The sequence below is a fragment of the Rhea pennata genome, chromosome 4 (genome assembly GCF_028389875.1).
Source record: "Rhea pennata isolate bPtePen1 chromosome 4, bPtePen1.pri, whole genome shotgun sequence".
NCBI lineage: Eukaryota > Metazoa > Chordata > Aves > Rheiformes > Rheidae > Rhea > Rhea pennata.
This window is the reverse complement of record NC_084666.1, coordinates 24,319,863-24,339,172: the sequence shown is the minus strand read 5'-3', so window position 1 is coordinate 24,339,172 and position 19,310 is coordinate 24,319,863. Positions and strand designations below refer to the sequence as shown.

Below are 19,310 nucleotides of genomic sequence, written 5' to 3'. Positions count from 1 at the left end.
CATATTTATTCTTTTGATACCGTAGCATCAGCTCCCATGTGTTTTTGAGAGGAGGAGCGCTGGCAGTTTTAAATTTATTTTTGTAATATTTGTGCTTAGATTTTGTTTTCAGAAGGAAGGGACGGTGATAGTTTGTATGTGCAGAAAATTTCATGCAATATGATAAAGCTGATTGCACTGAAATGAATATCAAGACTCCCTTTACAGCTATTATTACATTCAGTAGCACCTAGAGTCCTATTCAGGAATACGGACCGCATTACTCAAGGCGCCAAAGAAACATATCAATAAAAATGTGTCCCACCTTTAGTTTAGTATTAAAGAAATAGAGAAAATGAAGGATGAGAACAAGGAGTTTCCGCACAGACTAATAATATTACTACCTCCATAACGTTCTGCTTCAAAGGATCAGAATTTAACTAATAGAAGGATATTGAGGAAACTGAATATGCTATTTTCTTTTGAAGTTAGTTTTCTATGCCACGCAGACAAACCTCAAGACAACTGATTCAGATGCTGCCTTTGACTCCAGCGCAGGGAGAAAGTGAAATGACAGCTGAATAGTACATGGACTACTCCTTCCCTTGAGTCCTCTGATAACTTTAAAGTCCTTAAGGCAAAAATTCGCATCAGATGGTCTTTGCTGACTGTCTTAACTAAAAAGGTGAGCTAGCGTTTAGTGGATGTTGAATGGCAACAAGTTTGTTCCCTTATGAACAATTTACTAAGTCTGAGCTATGCTTGGCCTGACAACTAGTCATTTTCCACAGGATACTCTAAGTGTCCTGGCAAAGGTGTTTCTTTATCCAAGAAGCACTGGGCTGTTAGAGCTACACTGATACCCCAGACAACTACTGAAAATACAGAAAAACTTGTTTTAGTACAGTTAACTAGTAACTTTCACACAACCCATTCCTGTTCTACAAGTGCAGATGACAGCATGCTAAGAAATGTAAACTTCTACTCTAAATTAGACATGCAGTTACGCACGAAGTCATGGTAGCATACAGTAAGATTCTGAGATATACATTGACCTAATTACACTTAGTTCAATGAAATAACAGAAAGGGGCTGTATACACACATGCAGTCTTAAGATGTTCATGGTATCAAAGCGTGCTTAGAACTTCTAAGGAAAAGCTGTTTAGTACACCTACTATCTCCAGTGTGCAATATGATGCATATTCCCAAGGCAAATAAAAGCTTCCTGGCAAATTCACTGTGAATTTATTGCTTGCTTGGGCTAGAATCCCCAAGAAAAAATAATCACTATATCGAAACATTTACCTCAAATTTGGTAAAGTTTCACCATAGGCTTCCAGTGCTTTTTGTTAACAGAAGCTCTTGCCTTAAAAACAATCCTAAATCTAGACAAAATTTCATAATCTTATCAGACTACACAAAAACAGGCTGCATTTCAGAAAATAGGATATTACAGTATTTAATTAAAACAAGTTTTGACTGAAGTACATTTTCAGACAACTTTTAGTTCACACATTGATTTTGTTGTTGTTGTTGTTCCTTTAAGGATAAAGATAATTCCCTTCCAAAATAAGATACTGGGCCCAAGAATATGCAGAATATATCTTACTAAAAGCATAAGTGCTTTTCAGTCTGAATTCTCAGATGTTTGGTCCTAAAAAACCCTTAAATAATGCATTTCTAAAGCTTGGGAAAAAAAAGAAAAAAGTAAGAAAGAAAAAAAAAACAGTTAAGCTAGCCATTTTGTTATTTTACTCTGTCTTTCGTTGAAGATTGTTTTTTTCTGGTTGAAAGAAGTGTTTTTCAAGAGCGTTGACCAATTCATCTAATTCCTTCTTCAGCTGCTCAACGTCACTAAGAAACAAAATTTACACAAATATGAAAAAAAGTGTCACAATGGAGAAGCTAAAAATGTACATTCTCAGTCTAAGGGCTATTCTAAACCTGAGGTCTAACTTTAGGCAAACATTTTCTACTAATGCCAAAAGGAATATGCCTGATTTCTTAAAACTTCTTGTGATAATGCATCGATGTTTACTTCCAACTGATGTACATGGAAGCACTTAAGACCATGGACAAACATACCTTCACAATATAATCTAAAATACATGAATAGCCAGATTGGAAGCTCTAGTACTTTAATAATCAATTTAATAAAATCAGTAACTTTTATACTTCTAATGTATTTTTAGGTGAATTTTCATCTATAAGAAAGCATTACAACCATTACAGCAGTTAACAGTTGCTCATCTTCCAGACTAAGTGATTTCCAAGGCTATCAATGAAAGGTACTTGGATGACTAAATGTAGTAAGGGTATATAATATATTCAAACACCTTACATATAGTTCTGTAAGTCTGAAGCAACTATACTATTATATGTATATACACACACACACACACACACACACATATATATATATAAAATAGAGAGAAAATATCCACTTTCATTTAAAGCACTATCAAGAAAGGTATTCTGTTCTCACTGAAGGCAAAAACAATTTTAGAGATATTTCAGTGAGAATGATTCAATAAGTTTGCAGAATTAAAGCTTGATACTTATTTGTTTGCAAAATAATAAAATTGTTATACTAACATTTGATGAGAGAACCTTCTTCCCCACAGAAAGAATAAAATAAAAAAACCCCCACACAACCACTATTAGACAACCCTTAATCCTACAAGTGGTAATACCTGTTTCCAGGAGGTGCGCAAAGTTCAGAATAGTATTTGATTTTTGGTTCTGTCCCACTGGTTCTCATAGTGGCCACTCCTCCATTAGCAAAAGTAAATGTTATCATTTGGCTACTTCTACTAGTGGGAAGTATCTAGAAACAGAAGGAATAACTTTTAAGAAGTTTGAAAAGAGACTATATGTAATGCTTTGAGATGCAACCTATGATGTAAGCACTTTTAACTGATGTATCAGTTATGTAAGTTTTGTTCTCTTTTCTTCATCACTGTTGTCTTCTGACAAACAATAAGGCAAATGACAGTCTTACCCTCAGTCTGGAATCTGGTTGTTCATTACTACTAGATAGCTCATCTCAACTCTAGTCAACATTTTGATTGCAATCAAAAAGCTCTGTGATAGGTTCTTCTTCCCCATGAAGAAACACAGATTCTGAAGACTAAAGACTCCAAAGCCACATCTCAGCAGACAGCTTAGCTTTACACTTTGGACAAAGTAATCTTGCATTATTTTGTCACAGCAAGAAAGAAAATCTGTGAAAATTGTAGTAAATTGCATGATCATTCTTACCTTCCTTTACAGGCTGCCATCTTGAACAAATCAACCTTGATTCCCCACAACCAAGATAAAACAAGCATCCCAAACCTGAATCATTTTAAGACCCTGCATTGAATGTAATGTGTCTCTTTGTATTTTTATAGATATTTGCATACACATACATTATGACTGCATACATTATAAAAAACCTACTTACAGCCTTTTGATCTGGCTGGCTGCTGTCATATCCAGTAGTTAGATCCCTTATTCCAGAAACCTTAAATCTGCCACAAAATTTTGGGTAAGTGTTTTTTCCATCATAGTTTCTAAGGTTCTCAAAAAGCTGTTCAATAATTTTAGGATCATGACAGATGAAATATGAAGCTTTGGTAACATGGAAGCCGTATCTGTCAAGACACAATAGCAACGAGTTGAAGAAGCACTCTTCTTACTACAGTTGTACACCATACACAAGATACATCTCTTAAGAGCAAGAACAAACACTCATGATCACCTAACTGTAGCACAAATTTTCTCCCTTATGTTTTAAAAAAGCCTCAGCACCTTAACTGCTCTGTTTTATACACTCTAAAGCGTCTGTAGACGCTTTACTTTTCAATGATTAAAAAGGTTTACTTCTAAACTAGGAAAAAAAAGTCATTAATACATTTAAGGAATTTAACCACCATAGGAAGGGAATATAAGATGACTGGAGGGTAACACATTTATTTTCTCCTTTCCTGAACCCATGGGAACTTCTGTCATGTACGACAGCCTGTGGCAATAAGTTCCACAATTTATTCATGCTTTATATTTTAGCACACCTTTGCTGCTTGATTCCTTCTAAAACAACTGAAGTAACGAGCAAGCTGCTGCATGCAGGTAATTCATCTGAGGACTGGCTAAACTGGAGGTGGAAAACTCCAGCCTCGGTGTTTACAAGTCTTTCGCAGGTTCTACCATTCCTGTGTTAGTGTCTCTACCAGACAGGAAAGGCAGAGGGAGAACATCTACCAAACTGTGCTACCTGCTCCTTCAAAACAAAAACAAAACAAAAAAACATGAAACCAAACAACCTCACCTTCCAACCCCTCGACATGTTATCCAATAGCCACCTTAGCTATTGATTTTCTCTAATCTGTGAGGATAGTGAACATCTCTCAAAGAGAGATGCCTCATATTAAAATCTCTTACAAGGACACCCAGTTGTATGCAGTTAATAGTTATGTTCAGTCATAGAGTTCTGCTCAATCAGCTCAAATCTTGATGTTTAGAAGCAGAGAGAGAAACCAGCCAACATATACTATCCACCAAAAAAAGAAAGACGGAATAATACAATAAAAAGCCTGATTTTAGAGAGAGCTAAAAATAGATTAATGAGAAGTAGCCCAACACACAAGATAGAAGCAAACTTGCTTCTATGGGTAGCATAAATATGCTGGTTATTTGAGGCCATTATGCTTTTGCATGTTCAGTATTTTTATGTAGCAAGAGGCACTGCTGGCCAAAATATTAATCTTTTGTGCAAGAAGCAGAGACAGTTGTGGTCAAGAGCAGAACTTCTCAGTAACTCTCCAGATCAACAACAGATCAACAACAAAAATCACATGAAAATCTCATTAACTGACAGGAAAGTAGTAAACTAATATTTTTTTTGGAGGGAAAATACCTTAAAACTACATACAATCAACTCAAACATATTCATGCCCATGAAACAGCACAGCTTTCTTGAAGATTCCTATTAACAGACTCCCACACTTTATTTCTTCACATGTTAGGTTGCTAATGAGTCTTACTAACCACAGTATGTGGAATGAAGAAAAATCTAACAATTAGACAACTATAATCAAACTTACTCATCATAGACAGCTTTCAGCTGCTGAGACAAAGACAAATTCCTGGTTGCCAAAAAGCTAGCCATCTCTGCAGTTATAACAGCAGCACTGACACCATCTTTGTCCAGAACAGCAGGACAGCACATATACCCTAAACAAACAAAATTATATGATAGAAATTTGTATGAGGAAACCAGACAATACACAGGAGAAAAAAAGTTAACCAAGCTAAGATCTCTAGAAGGGGAAATACATATTTTCATACCACAGACATTAGAATTAAATGAAAAATATTTTCAATATAGTATGGGATTTGGAAAAGTATCTTCTGATCAATATTGTTGATTTCAACACTTTATGAAACAACCTATTAAGTGGATTTACAGTATAGATAAAGATTTGTGTCATCTCAGGGATACATATTCCTGAATAATTTTGGAACTGTCATGAAAGATAGGAAAATCTAAATATAGCATTTGTCTCAAATACCATGTGATGCCACCATCACATGGCAACACATGGTAGTACCAATAAATATCCATGAAACAGACATTTTTTCACTGTTTTTCAAGTACTGAGATACTTGGGAAATAGCTTTACTACAGCTTTACAGTTTCCTTCTCGCTTATTCATAGCTTTTGTTCATGTCTTTTGAGTTTACAAATATGGTTTGTTTGCAGGAGAGTTTTCTTTCAGTTTTAAGCTTAGTTTGAAAGTGTCAGTGACACACAGAATCACAGAATCAGTAAGGTTAGAAGGGACCTCTGGAGATCATCTAGTCCAACTCCCCTGCTCAAGCAGCATCACCTATAGCAAGTTAGACAGGGTTGCAGCAACAAGGACCCCCCCTTGCTGAAGCCGAGGCTGGAACCAGGGACCTTTAGATCTTTAGTCCAACGCTCTTCTAGCCTAGCTGAGCTATTTCAGCCCCCTGATACTCAACCTTAAATCTAAAAGTAGTTTTTTTGTTAAAAAAAAGCAAACAAATACAAGTGTGTGCAGGATCTGTAGCCTGTCTACTTAGCAACGCTGTTAAAGATATATATCCTAAGCTCGTATCACCACACTTTGTGCTAAACAGATACGCAAGATTAAAGAAAGCTAGTAATATCAATCAGCCAAATGTATTATATGAATTGCAAAAGCGTCTGCTGTGTTGAAGGGACCATTTCTGCAGTTATCCTGCTTTCATTATTTTACAGGATACCAGGACATACTTATTTTCCCCTTTTTTCTTACCTATAGCCTCTTCAAATGCAAACAGAACAGCTTTCCCCTGATCCATAAGCTGCTTGGCACGGTTCCCCATCCACTTAAAACCTGTCAATGTTTCCTAAAGCAATGTGTGGGAGGAGAAAGAAGATGGGGAGTGGAGCAAATACTTTAGAAACATGTAAGAGTGTACAAAAAAGCAAAGAAATAAACATGGAATAACATGCAACAGCTTACTTCAAAGTGAAAACCCTCCTTCAGTGCAATTGCTCTCAGGATTTTGGAAGAAACAGTACTGGACAACATGTAGACATCTTTAATGGCACAAGCATCCTGATTTTGATTTTTCCAGCAAGTGAAGATCCACCAGCCTAAAAGAGCTCCTAGCTCATTTCCAGAAAACACTTTCCATTCACCACTGGGGGGAAAAATGTTTATACATATATACATATATATATATATATATATATATATGTATGTATATATGCACACACACACAAATTCAAAGGATAATACTGAAAAAATTTCTATGATTCTTACATACAAGAAAACAAATAAAGACAAAGTATTTGAATTACACATAAGAGTAACAAGATACTACATGTTTTATTATGAACAAAGAATTCCCTCACCCAAATAACTTTAGAATGGTTACCTTCCTCCTCCATCATGCTTACCAACTTTGGAGTTTAGATAAAGATGTAACAGTGGTATTGCCAACATATTAAAAAAAAGAAGAAGAGAAGAAAAAAAACACTGCAGCTACAAATTTTAAAACAAATGTTTAATATGAACACTGAGCTAAGGAAATACAATTCTCAGTGATGAATTTTTTCACTTGGCTAAGTGACAAATACTTTCTATTTAATCAGAAATACATCAATGGGTCATTGAGGAAGATGGGAAACTCTCAGAAATATAAAAATTGACTTACTGGCAGGAAAAGAGACAGATGTCAAAATTGCTCAAAATCTCAGTCATGAAAGGGAACAAAGACACTACTAAACTGACAAAAAATCAAGACCTACAGAAACAGTACCTGTTGTGAAAGAGAAGCAGACTCAGTCTCCTGCATTTATTGATGCCAACAGGCAAAAAGTAATGCACAGCAACAATTTAGCTGAGAGTGTGCTCTAGCAGGAGCTTCTGTCAAAGAAGAAGTACAGATACTGTAGAAGCCTATATTAATATTCTGATTAGTATACAAATAGCTTTAGTAGATGTTAGAGAGGAGGACATAGAACCTAAAGTTAGAGGAGAATTAAGGCTGACTGAACAATTTGATAGAAGAATGAGAACACCATTTCACCCTTATGCCAGTTTTTTTGCCATATCGAACACTTTTTTGATTGACTAACATCACATTTCTAATTAACACAGGACTGTTTATTTTCTCATGCTTTTCTATTTGTTGGTGTGCTAGTAGATGATAAATTCTGATCTTGATTAGTTATCTGACTTAGATCTTCAGAACATAAAAGTTTTGCTGAAGTAACTGCGGCTCATGCTAGCACATGCAAAAATACTCAAACAAGGATGTTTCAGATAATTCTGTCAGTTTTCAAACTAGACCATTCCTCTTCTACAGGCAGAAGAGCATGTTCAAGCGGTGAGGATAACGAGTTAAGACAATCTCTCCCCCCTCAACTGCACTATCTTTGTATCTGCTACAAGATTAAAAGAAGTTATTTGGTGAGCAAAAAGGAGACTTGTGCTGATTCCTTTTTCCGGAGGTTTTAAAATTTGCACAGCTGATTTAGACTCAAATATTTGTCTCATCAGCAACAACTGAGGACACATAGCAAGTGCCCGTCTCATGGTATGGGTACTAAGGACCGTTGCCACAATTTCATCTCTCTCTGCTGGCTCTCATGAAGAGAAAATTCATTTTTGCTTTTTCTGCTCCTGGCTCAGCAGCAAATCTTTATTCTGCTCTGTGAATTGAAAGCCTTAAGTTTACTTTTATTTAAGATTTCTAACTTAAAACTGTTCGGATTATTTTCTACTTTTTCGAGTTAGATGAAAAGGAAGCACTGTATCTGCAAATACTGGTGTCAAGTGCAGTACTTCAGCTTGTTTTCAGTCAAATATAACGCTATTCAGAAATACAAAGGATTTGTAGAGGCAAATGATATTAGGAAGCCTGAAGTAAGAGGATGACAATACTGAGTCAGACCTACAGGTCACACATTCCATGTATAAATGTACGACAAATATGAGAAGTTCTTGTTCCAGCAAGTTTACCTTTTTTATGCCAGTCTTTGAGAGGGTATACACAGTTAAAAAGGATCAGCTATGCAAAAACAAATGACTATACCGAGAAGTACTGAACACTGACAAAATTTAAGGTGAACTGCAGGTACATAGCATTTTGCAGATAAGTTGAGAAGAGAAGGAGAAAGATAGGCCTAAATCAGCTAATAATTATCCTGCCTCATCCAGTACAATATTTAGTCTGTAATGGTATTTGAGAAATAAGGGGTTCATGTTAACAAACAGTGATTTTCCCTGATCCTGAAGTCATCATGAAACTATATAGGCTCTGTAGAATATTCATAAATTATTCTTTAATAAACATAATATAAAAGAATGTTTTTCAGTCTTCTGTGGAAAAATTCCATCCGAAGATCTACCTTTAGAAAGGTATAGCACAATCATAACAATTCATATGTTTCTGTGCACACCTTAAGTGCAGCAAATGTCAAATATTTGTTTGGGCTTCTGTGCATTGTCTCAAATCAATTAGTTTTTAACTTACTGCCTCCTCGTGGTGTGCTATGCTGTCCTCTCACACCTCTATGCACTTGTGATCCAAAAAGAGCTACTGTGACTATTTGTCTATCTTCCTATGCAACACAGGTAACAAGAGTACCTCAAATTAGTCCGGCCTTTAAGTCCAATATTTATGGGTTTTATTTCATTGTTATCATACCTTTCCTGTTTCTCTGCCACTGCAAGTCGATCAGCATCAGGATCATTTGCTAAAATTATTTTTGCCCCATCCTTCTCAGCCAAAGCAAAAGAGAGCGTCTGAAAATATGATAAGCAACACCAGAAGAGCATTAATTCACCTAAATAATATATTTATTTTCCTTGCAGACTTCATATAACTTTCCCTATTTCATTCTGAACACACAAAATCATTATGTCTCTCTAAATTTAACCTCATTTATATTTAAGTAATTCACAGGATATAAGCCTGGCTGGAGAGTGCACAGACTCAGGATATTTAATTTTACCTACACTGCACTGTTTCTGCAGTCTGATTTAAAAGCTAGTTAGATTCAATAGGATCCTTCAAGAACAAGTGATTGTACTTGTTAGACGTTTTTACCTGTTGTTGTTTCAAAACAATTTAGTCCTCATATTTCAGATGTAATTTGTTAAAACATTTCAAAAATGACTGTGAAGATGTACTATCTTTAAAAAAAACACTCCCAAACCTACTTCATTCTATGAACAGAGGCTGCACATTCCATTAGAAAGCAGAACAAAATACAGTTTTACATTATAGCTAATTATTACCTGACTGGTTCATAGAGAGTTAAAAATTTTATTGAAAGAATACCAGCTAACTCTTTAACAAGCATAAGGATACAAAAAGAGAAATAAAATGTACTTCTGATTAATATTCATAGCCATGACTGCTGACAGAACGGAAACACTTTGACAGAGATTACAACTATTAAAAATATTTATTTATTTATTTACCAGAACACCCTTGCCTTCTTCAGGATTTGGATACTTCACAGTAGGAAACTCTGGATCAGGATCCTTCTGCTCCGGAACAGCAAAAGGAGGGCTAAGGTCAAATGCCTTGAAGGCCAACTGCACAAATTTATGACCTACACCATGCACAGAAGTATGAACAAATTTCAGCTTTGTTTCCTTGTTTAAATTCCTGTAATCAAGCAGATTAATAGGAAATTTAGTTTTGCAGAATATTCTACATATAATTTCACTCTTCCCAAAACAGGTACTCAGTATCATATAAATGACTCAGTATTCTACAGTACTGTTAAAGTTATGAAAAATAAGGATGACAGGTTTTAAAATTAGTGGCTTAAAAATAGGTTTTAACCTCATCTCTCACCTCTGTATATTCAGGCATACCAGTTTGTTAGATAAGACGTCTCTGCAGACTCCACTCTATAGACTCTAAAGGAGGGAAGTGGAGAACCAAGGCAATTGACTAGTAAGACTCTTCATCCCTGACTTTGGTATTTAAACTAACTCCAAAGATGGGACACAGTGAACCTACAGCACTAAGCCTTGAATATATTCACTTTTGTGAGAAAAATGTAAAAATAGAGACATAAAGGCATTCAAACTCCTAAAAAGACTTTAAACTCATATTCTGAAAAAGCAGCATCATTTCTCTTATAATCCTGGCCTTCTAGTAATACTGACGTTGAAGTTTTTAGCAAAATAGTAATAACATGGTTACTGGTGGTTAAAATTTTACTTTAAATGAACAGATCAAACAGGTTGCTACTCATCTAATCCATGAGCTGACTCTACTTCCTAATTGGGAAGAGCAACATCCACTTTAATTTACTGAGTAAGATTTTACTGAGTAAGTGACAGGAATCACTTGGCAAGGCTGCCAAGAGTACCAGGAACACATCCAAAACCAGAATGACAGAGCAAGAGCTCCTCTTTTCAGGGTCAGCTCAACAGCCTGGCTCCCTTCATCATTTTAAAGATAATTTTAAAGATATGATTCTACAACATTAATTTAGGAAAGTCACATTCACAGCTCGCTCTCTGCACAAGACACTCCCAATCTTGCTGCAGCAACTGGCTGATGCACGACCATGCGAAACAGGGAGAAGATACAACAAAAAACAAATTTTATTTTGCTAAGTTAGATTTCTCCCAGACTAGCTTTATGAACCAATTTACTGCATGGCCACATAGCTGCCAGTACTACCACAAAAGGTGACAACAGGGCACAGACGGAATTGGAAATACAGCAGGAGCATGGCTGCCCTGACTTATATCAATTTAAGCCACCATGCTGACATATCTAAAACTGAATGGAAACCATCATATTCTTAACAGTTAGCACCAGTTACCTGTGAAAGCAGTGTTTCTGTATGTCTTTGAAATAGTCCTTACTGATAGTGGCATATGGATCATGAAGTAGCAGGCTGCTGTCAACAAGTTTGTCATCCCAAGCTTGAGGCCATGGCTCTTGATTCTCCTCAATGGCCTCAGAAATTCCTTTGTCATGAGGGGAAATGATCTGAGCACCATTTTCCCAGTAAACCTAAGTGACATATAGGACATAAAGATTAATTTGGTCATCAGGATTACACAGACAGCTTTGTTATTTTTTGTTGTCTAAGATCTATTCTATTAAATTTGGTGGTGAATTATAGTAAATACTATAATTTTACTTTACTTCATTCAAAGTGTTTTGTACAGGCAAGTCATTAGGTTCCACACATTTTTTTTTACAGATTCAAACACGAAGAGATCTTAAAAATAAAAAAAGAATCTATCTATTAATGCTTTTTGAAAACATATCAGTTAATATGTTAAAGTATTCCAAAACATGCACTGGTATTACCTTCCTCCTTTTTGCATCTAAGATATTAATCAATGTTATTAGCAGTATAGTATGCTACCAGGTTCTAAATATGTATGTCTAAAAAGAGATCTCAAAAATAAACTAACAATTCTGTAACATGATTGGAACTATATACAATAGTATGTGATAACGTTTCTACGTGGAAAAAAAGAAAAAAAAACCATATAAATAGAAAATATATCATATAGGAATACCTTGTAACCATTATCTTGTTTCGGGTTATGGGAAGCAGTAACCATAATTCCAGCACAAAGCTTCAGATGAGTTACTGTGTATGGCTGTAATGATAGAAAGTTATCTGAACTGTAAGAAATATGATAAGCTTTACTCTCATTCACATGCAATAGTTACAAACTGCTAAATAAAAAGAAGACCAGGATTCCTACAGACTGACTCCCTAAAGCAGAAGCTAAATGGTACTTGCTCCTCTAAGAACAAGTGGCAGTCACATATTACACATATAGCCATTGCTATTTTTTGTGTTCTTCTAGCTTAAATATTTTTAGTGTTGTTTCAGATGCTTCGTGGATCTCTAGTGCTTTTATAGAACAAAACTGAAAACATCTGCCACAATGTAGAATGACTTGAGAGACTTCAAGTTTTTGAGGGGGTAAAGCCTGTTAAAAAAACCAAGAGAAGTCTGTATAGGGCAGAGAGAAATAGAACTGGAGCAGTGTCATCCATACCGTCTTTTAAGAGCAGTCCTGTGGTTCCCTTCTGAACCACAATCAAGTATTGTTTTAGAGAGAGTTATTATAAATTAGTCCAAAACAGCAGCGAGTTAAAAACTAAGCATTATTGGTGACCAGAGGTCCAGTTCTTGAGTTTTGGTCTGGTTATTTAAAGTGAAACCAACTGTAGCTCTTGCAACACTGTTTGAGCTGCCCTATGAAGTGTTTGATCCTAAATCTATCAAAATTTGTATCAGTACAAGCATGCCATCCATCCCACTAAGTTCCCTGTCTACAGCAGTCACTGGAGCAACTGGAATCAAGGAGGACAAAACTATTGCTTCGAGAGGAATTTTTTTCCCCCTCTATTGCTCCACAGCACTGACATCTACTGATCTGATGGTGTGAATGCAGATACATTCTATAACAGCGTAACTGCCACTGTACTTTAACAACCTGTTTTTTTGAAAAGACTGTTTTGGATGAATACCTCCCCTCACCTAAAAAAAGCAAAAGAATAAAAAATTTAAGTTTCAGACTTGCTCATTTTTATGCTTGAATGTCTTCTGTACAATCAATTTAGTTCAAGGTATGTTTCATCTAAAACTGATCTAAAATCGGAGGATAAATGCACAGCGGTTCTTTACAGGGTAGAGCACCAAAGACTAAGCTGAGTTCAAGGGACAAGGACCACAGGTGAAGAGAACAGGTTAATATAAAGGCTCCCCAAAGAACTCCCACCACTTTTCCACAACAATCAGGAAACTATGAGATGCCATATACAAGAAATAAACCTGAAAGCATAAATGAAACATGTCACACACTGTCACAGACATTCTAATCGGCTTCTTCCTTTTAGTGCTGTAGATATTCTAAGATAAATATGCTAAATAAGCATAAAACTAATCACAGTTAGAGCTTAAGCATCAGAAATGGTTTACTTAGATTTGCTTAGTAGAAATACTAATTTTTAATATCTGACAGCATTTGTGCATATATAAAAAAAAGATATAATAAAGAAACCTACCACAAAAGGAGTTGGTGTTATATCAGAGAACAGGTAAACTGGAACTCCCTGACTGATGAAAGTATTAGCAGCAAGTCTTGCAAACCTAAACAACGAGAAAATGTACCTTGGAAATATATTCATTTTCTCACTAATTAGTTGCCTAGAACTCACAGCTTATTTGTCCCTCACTTTGAGGGAGGTGAAAAAAAAGACAAATTATTACATGGACCAATTTAAATGTGTTCCCTCCCTATTTCCAACAGATAAAGCACAACTATAAGAACTACTTTGGCATTGACAGAATATAAAAATACTGTAAAACCCTCATTTTAACATGCTCTACAGAAAGGCAAAGTCCTGTTGAAGCAACTTTTAAAACTGATGAATTATGTAACACATCTATGTAATACCTGAAAAGTACCTTTTGCTACTTCCTCCACTTGAAGGATGGGCACGAGCATCAAAACCAATCACAACTCCTCTCTTTTTCAGATCACTGAAATTCTTTTCAAGGTATCTACAAAATCCCTGAAAAAAAAACAAAGCCATTTCATTAACCCAATCTTAATATTTAACCTATCCTTGCATTAAGATGATTTCTCAGTGAAACAAAAACACAAAGCAATGAACTGAATTTGGGTTTAACTTGTCCAGGGCCAATAAACACCACGAAACAGCAAAAACCTTCAAATCAATATAGTGAAGTCTGACAGAATTTGCATACTTTTCTAAAAACCAGAACCAACTCCAGAAAGGGTTAAAATAATTAGTCTGATTTGTAGATTTTGAGAAATGATTCAGTTGTTTACTTTTTCAGTTCTCACATGCGGAAGCAATCACAAGGGCCAATATTTCAGTTTTTGAGTGTTATCTTTAATCATAACACCTGTTTAGGACAGGAGATTTAGTAGTCCAGGCTGCAGTGATTAATTTTTTTTAAACAAAGTAGATCTACTTTAATACCTCTGTAATAATAGGTATATAAATATATTCATTGCACTTACGTAAGCTGAAACTTAGAACATGTAAAGTTTAGCCTAATGCTGTCCACCTTTCATTTTTTGTAGTTGTTTCAACAGAACTAACTGATCCACTTGAGCTGTGGAGCTTAACTGTAGCTGCATAAAAGTCCAATTGTATATCAGATATGGAAGATAATTTATTGGCTTCCGAGCCTCTCTCTGCACATTTTCAGTGATCAGTACTCGGCTAACTTCACTATTATTTAAGTGATGTCTGGAAATCAAAATTGGATAAATAGCTAAACATTTAATCTTCCACTGAACACCCATTTACTTGTCATAACTTAGTCCTTCCCATTCATAGAAAGGACCAGTTAAATGAGATTAAAAGATGAACACAATACCTGGGTTGTCTGGATAATGGTCAAGTCATTCATGTGAGAAATTCCTGCTCCCATGGCAGCTCTGAGCCCTGCTGTGCCAAATTCCATCCGCGAGCCAAAATATTTCTGTAGTTCTCCTGCATTTCCTTCAGCAACCAGTTGCTTCACAATTGCGTAAGTTTTTGGATTCTGTAGATACAAAATTCAGATTATCTAGAAAAAGCTCAACCCCCTTTATTATTAATTTCTTTAAGCTTCTTAATAGAATTGACATTCTTCCCCATTTCTTTTACTGGATTACATCAGAATAAAACAGCATACCATTTCAAGAACTGTAGAACTCTTCCTACATCTTCACATCTTTCACAATTCAGGACAATTTCAGCTATTACCTATTTCAAATATATCACCGCTAAGTGAACATGCTGTCTTGACAGCAGCATATATATCACAGTTTGGGAAGTGACAAGAATGCTAATATTTGAATTCTATTTTTTTTGTTAAAAAACCAAAAGCCCAAACTCAGAAGTTTCAGAGGACGTTTGTCATCAGAATGCAGGAACTACAGGAAATGTACCAAAAAGCAATTTAGACAATTATTATGAAATATTTATTACTTCCATAGTAACGTAATTAGAGCTTAAAAAAACCCACAAAAAACTATGTGCTTGTCCCAAGAACTTAAAAGGCTGGCTAACGCAAACCTAAGAAAAACCAGAGAAGTCAGGAAATACAGATGATGACAGTCTGAGGTATATTTGCAAGTAATACTTGTTGTAAAGACATCTAATCAGGATGAAAGCTTTCAGAATGAAAGTTTACAAACTAAACCTAAATTCTTAAATATAATGACGTTGTAGAAGAGTGATGTAAAGGGCCTGATCAGGATGCTTATGAATGATTACAGCGTTCTTTTCTCCTTTCCTTGGAATATGGCTCACATAATACAGTTGTTATTAACTCTCTTTTTACTCTTGGTAACTAAATAAGTCCTGTATGCCCCAATATCTCAGTTTTAATAATGTAGGATTTGAAGTTTTTACATTTGTGTGATTCCTTGCAACTTGCTGAGCCAAAAGAACAGATGGCACACTCAAGTCACTAGGCAACAGTGTTATGCAATGAAGTAACATACTCCACAGGTTAATCATGTCACAATTACACATACTTCACACTGGAGTACAAAGATTATTATTTCCAAATAATATAATAAGTTGATTTCTGGTCAATCAAAGGACCTCATAAAAATCGTAGCCTTTATTTCTTGGACAACGTAAGTATGCTTACAACAAAGGCAGGCATATATTCCTAGGTAAAAAGATTTTCTGCAGCTCTAGAAAATGCTGAAGAACTTTCCTAATAGTAGTCATAGGAGCAAACCTGCATACAAAGATACACGTGTTCTGTGCATCACACTGGGATCGTGTAGTTTGGGCTACCTACTAACAAAACATGTTTTTCTTGAACATCACAATACATTCGTAATTTGTAGGCTTCTACCCTATTACTGGCCTATGCATCCATTGCTGAATGAGGGGCGTGTTTGATAAATACTCAGAAAGCTAAAGAGCCTTTGCTGCTAATGAGCAAACTATAACACTGTAATCAGCAAGTCAACATAAGTCTGTGAAGAAGCTGGACTCACAACAGGGGAAAAGAAACATACATATATTGCCCGTATTTCTTTTTCTCCTAAAAAAAAGATTCTGGGTACTGTAAATGATTATATAACTCTGAATTACTGATTTACAGTCTAATCCCAATTTACCATTCTAGGAGTTGCTACAACTGACACTTCCTTGTAGAAAGCTTAATTTAATTCTGTTCATTTGGTAAAGAAAGTGTTTTTTTTTTAATTTGCATTATGATAATGTCAGAATCTCACTAAAAGTTATCAAAGTTGATTTTAATGGGAGTACTATGAAAATTCATACAATAGTATGATTAAATATCCACAACAGTATAAAAAGTAATGGTAAAGTTGGGCCCAAGTCTGTTTAATCTAGTGAGACTGTTCCAGACTTACCATTTCCAGAATTATTGTTAATGTTTCATCAGTGCAAAAGTCCCCACAGAGTTTTAAAGTAGAGGAATAGCTATCGGCTAAACAGGTTTTATTTTTAATAAAAGCAGAAGCTACCTTCTATCCCTAATTCTATGTTTGATAACTATAAGAATGAAAAAAAAAAATGATACATGTGATGAATACAGCAACAGAAACAGCTTGGTAACATGCACAGGAATTGCCAGTATGACTGTTTTCATGCACAAGGGCTTGCTCTTGCAAACTTATTTTGCAAGGAACATGCAGCTTATCATCATTAAATATTAACCTATCTCTCCACATTAAAAAGCAACTTTTTTTTTTCCCCAAATCAGAGTAAATGGGCAAGGGTTAAATGGGCTTAGGAGGTTACTCAAGGCAAACACTGTAGGAGCTCCCTGAGAAATGAAAATGCATCACTATTTTTGCGCAATCAGTAATGAGGTATTGCATACCAGTCAAATATTAATAGTCAAAGGTGCAATTGTTAATAAATAGCTAATCTTAAAAAATTTTTTTAAATGCTGTATTAGATTTCAACAGTTTCTACCAAAATAATCGGAATAACCAATTAAAAAAAAAAAAGGAACAATTTAACAGAAGACAGGAATATAATTAGCATTAGTCAAAGAAAGTTATTTTATGGAAATAAGGTGCTGTTTCAAATTAGTCAAAATCATAATTTAATTGAAAAAGTTTACACAAAACCTCACCATGATTTGGAGCAACATGCTAGCATTTCTGAAAGAGCAGCTGGTTTGGCATTGCATTATAATGAATAAAAACAAAACTGGCCAACTGATTAGATAACCACTCAACTCGCCTTTCATGAGGAATCACGACAAATTGGAGGTAATTCTGATTATGTCCTTTAGAATGTGTAATTAATACCAAACCCCCGTATTTTCAGTGACAATCTTAAAGTAAGTGGAAGACCACTTCCCAAATACGCACATGGCACAACACTTAGATGCGTACAGTGATGAACGCAGGGCAATCACATAAAGTGATCTAACTGGGACTATTTGTCCAAAACACATTCTAACAGAGCCAAACTGGGATGTTTCATGCATAGGGACAAAAAGGCAAAGCACCCACAGCGCAGACAGGCCTGCAGCTTACTATAAAGGATACGGGAGCTGCAGCGGGAGCACTTGCATATGCATTTCTAGACCACCACTATGGAAAAGGGACCTTTAGAAACGTGGACTACTGAAGCAGGAAGGTGTTTTTACTTCTCCATACACACTAAAGAGACCAATATTGAAGATGGCTGAGCTACGTCTTAAGATGTGACGTTTACCCGCTGGTCTTTCTGGAAGCGCTATTTCGCGTATCAAAAACACGGAGGTACCCAGGGGGTTGCAATACTCCTCAGAGACGCACAACGCAGCATCGTGCTGCCGTAAATACTCTATATCTACATTTATCCTGCAACAGAAGGGGTTTGTTTCAATTAAATACATCTGGAAGCTAGACGCAAAGAACCAGTCAAGCTCCGCAGAAGCCATCGAGAATGTGTTTTTTTAACTTAAAGAGGGGCACCGAGGCCAAAGCAGAAGGCACAGCGGCGGGAAAGGGCGTTAGGACGGGCGGGGGCGGCGCGCGCACGAAGGCCGGCAGGGCTGAGGGCGACGCGCCCTGAGGGGAGCGGCCCAACGGCCGCAACGGCCCCGCGGACGCGGCCCCGCCCTGCGCCGAGCCCCAGCCGCCCGCGCCCCCCACACGGCGCCGCCGCCGCCGCCGCCTCACCTTGTCCCAGAGCAGCCACTGCGCGGCTGCGCGGCTCTGCGCCGCCTCGGCCGCCGAGCTGCGCGCTGCCATGCCGCTACGCCGCCACGGCCCGCCGCCGCCCCGCTCCTTCCCTCTTCCGCAGCGCGCTGCCCCGCCTGGCCGGGCCGCCCCGCCTCCGCCTCCGCCCCGGCGGGCAGGAGAGCCGCGGGCGGGCGGCGGCCCCGGCCCCGCCTCGGGGCCATGCAGAGCCCGGGGGAGCGAGCGATGACCCCTGCGGAACCCCGGTGCGGGGTGAAGACTGTAAGCAAACTGCAGGCGCATTTTGGGAGGATTAAATCATACTCAGGAAAAGAGCTTGTTCAATCCTGTGAATGGTATTCATTTTAAAACATGCTTTTTGTTTATTTGTGAATAAGATTTCTATAAATAGCATCCTTTCAAGTTGCCATACAGTGAGTGAGCAAACTGCAGTTTACAGTTGTTTGGTCCAGCTCACTGTTTATCAGTGAAAACGTATTACTTCCGTGTATTATTGTGTATACACTAAATTGCATATCACTGGAATGGCTGGCAGATTAGGAGAATTAAAAGGACACATTTTCATTGAAATAATGTGTTGCACAGATATTTGGAACCTTTCAAAGTTCATTAATAT

General features: G+C 36.8%; 1 protein-coding gene across 1 annotated transcript; it reads right to left on the bottom strand.

Annotated features, from left to right (window-relative positions):
• Positions 1-1,414: 1,414 nt before the first annotated feature.
• PGM2 (phosphoglucomutase 2) lies at positions 1,415-18,771 on the bottom strand. The gene is made up of 14 exons (XM_062574599.1): positions 18,674-18,771; positions 14,899-15,066; positions 13,954-14,060; positions 13,551-13,635; positions 12,047-12,130; positions 11,335-11,528; positions 9,968-10,157; positions 9,189-9,286; positions 6,494-6,674; positions 6,284-6,377; positions 5,066-5,195; positions 3,427-3,616; positions 2,675-2,808; positions 1,415-1,835 (listed from the first exon to the last, which is right to left on the bottom strand). Exons 1-14 carry the CDS (start codon positions 18,743-18,745, stop codon positions 1,733-1,735), a joined length of 1,830 nt encoding a protein of 609 aa, XP_062430583.1. The 5' UTR covers positions 18,746-18,771; the 3' UTR covers positions 1,415-1,732.
• Positions 18,772-19,310: the final 539 nt, after the last annotated feature.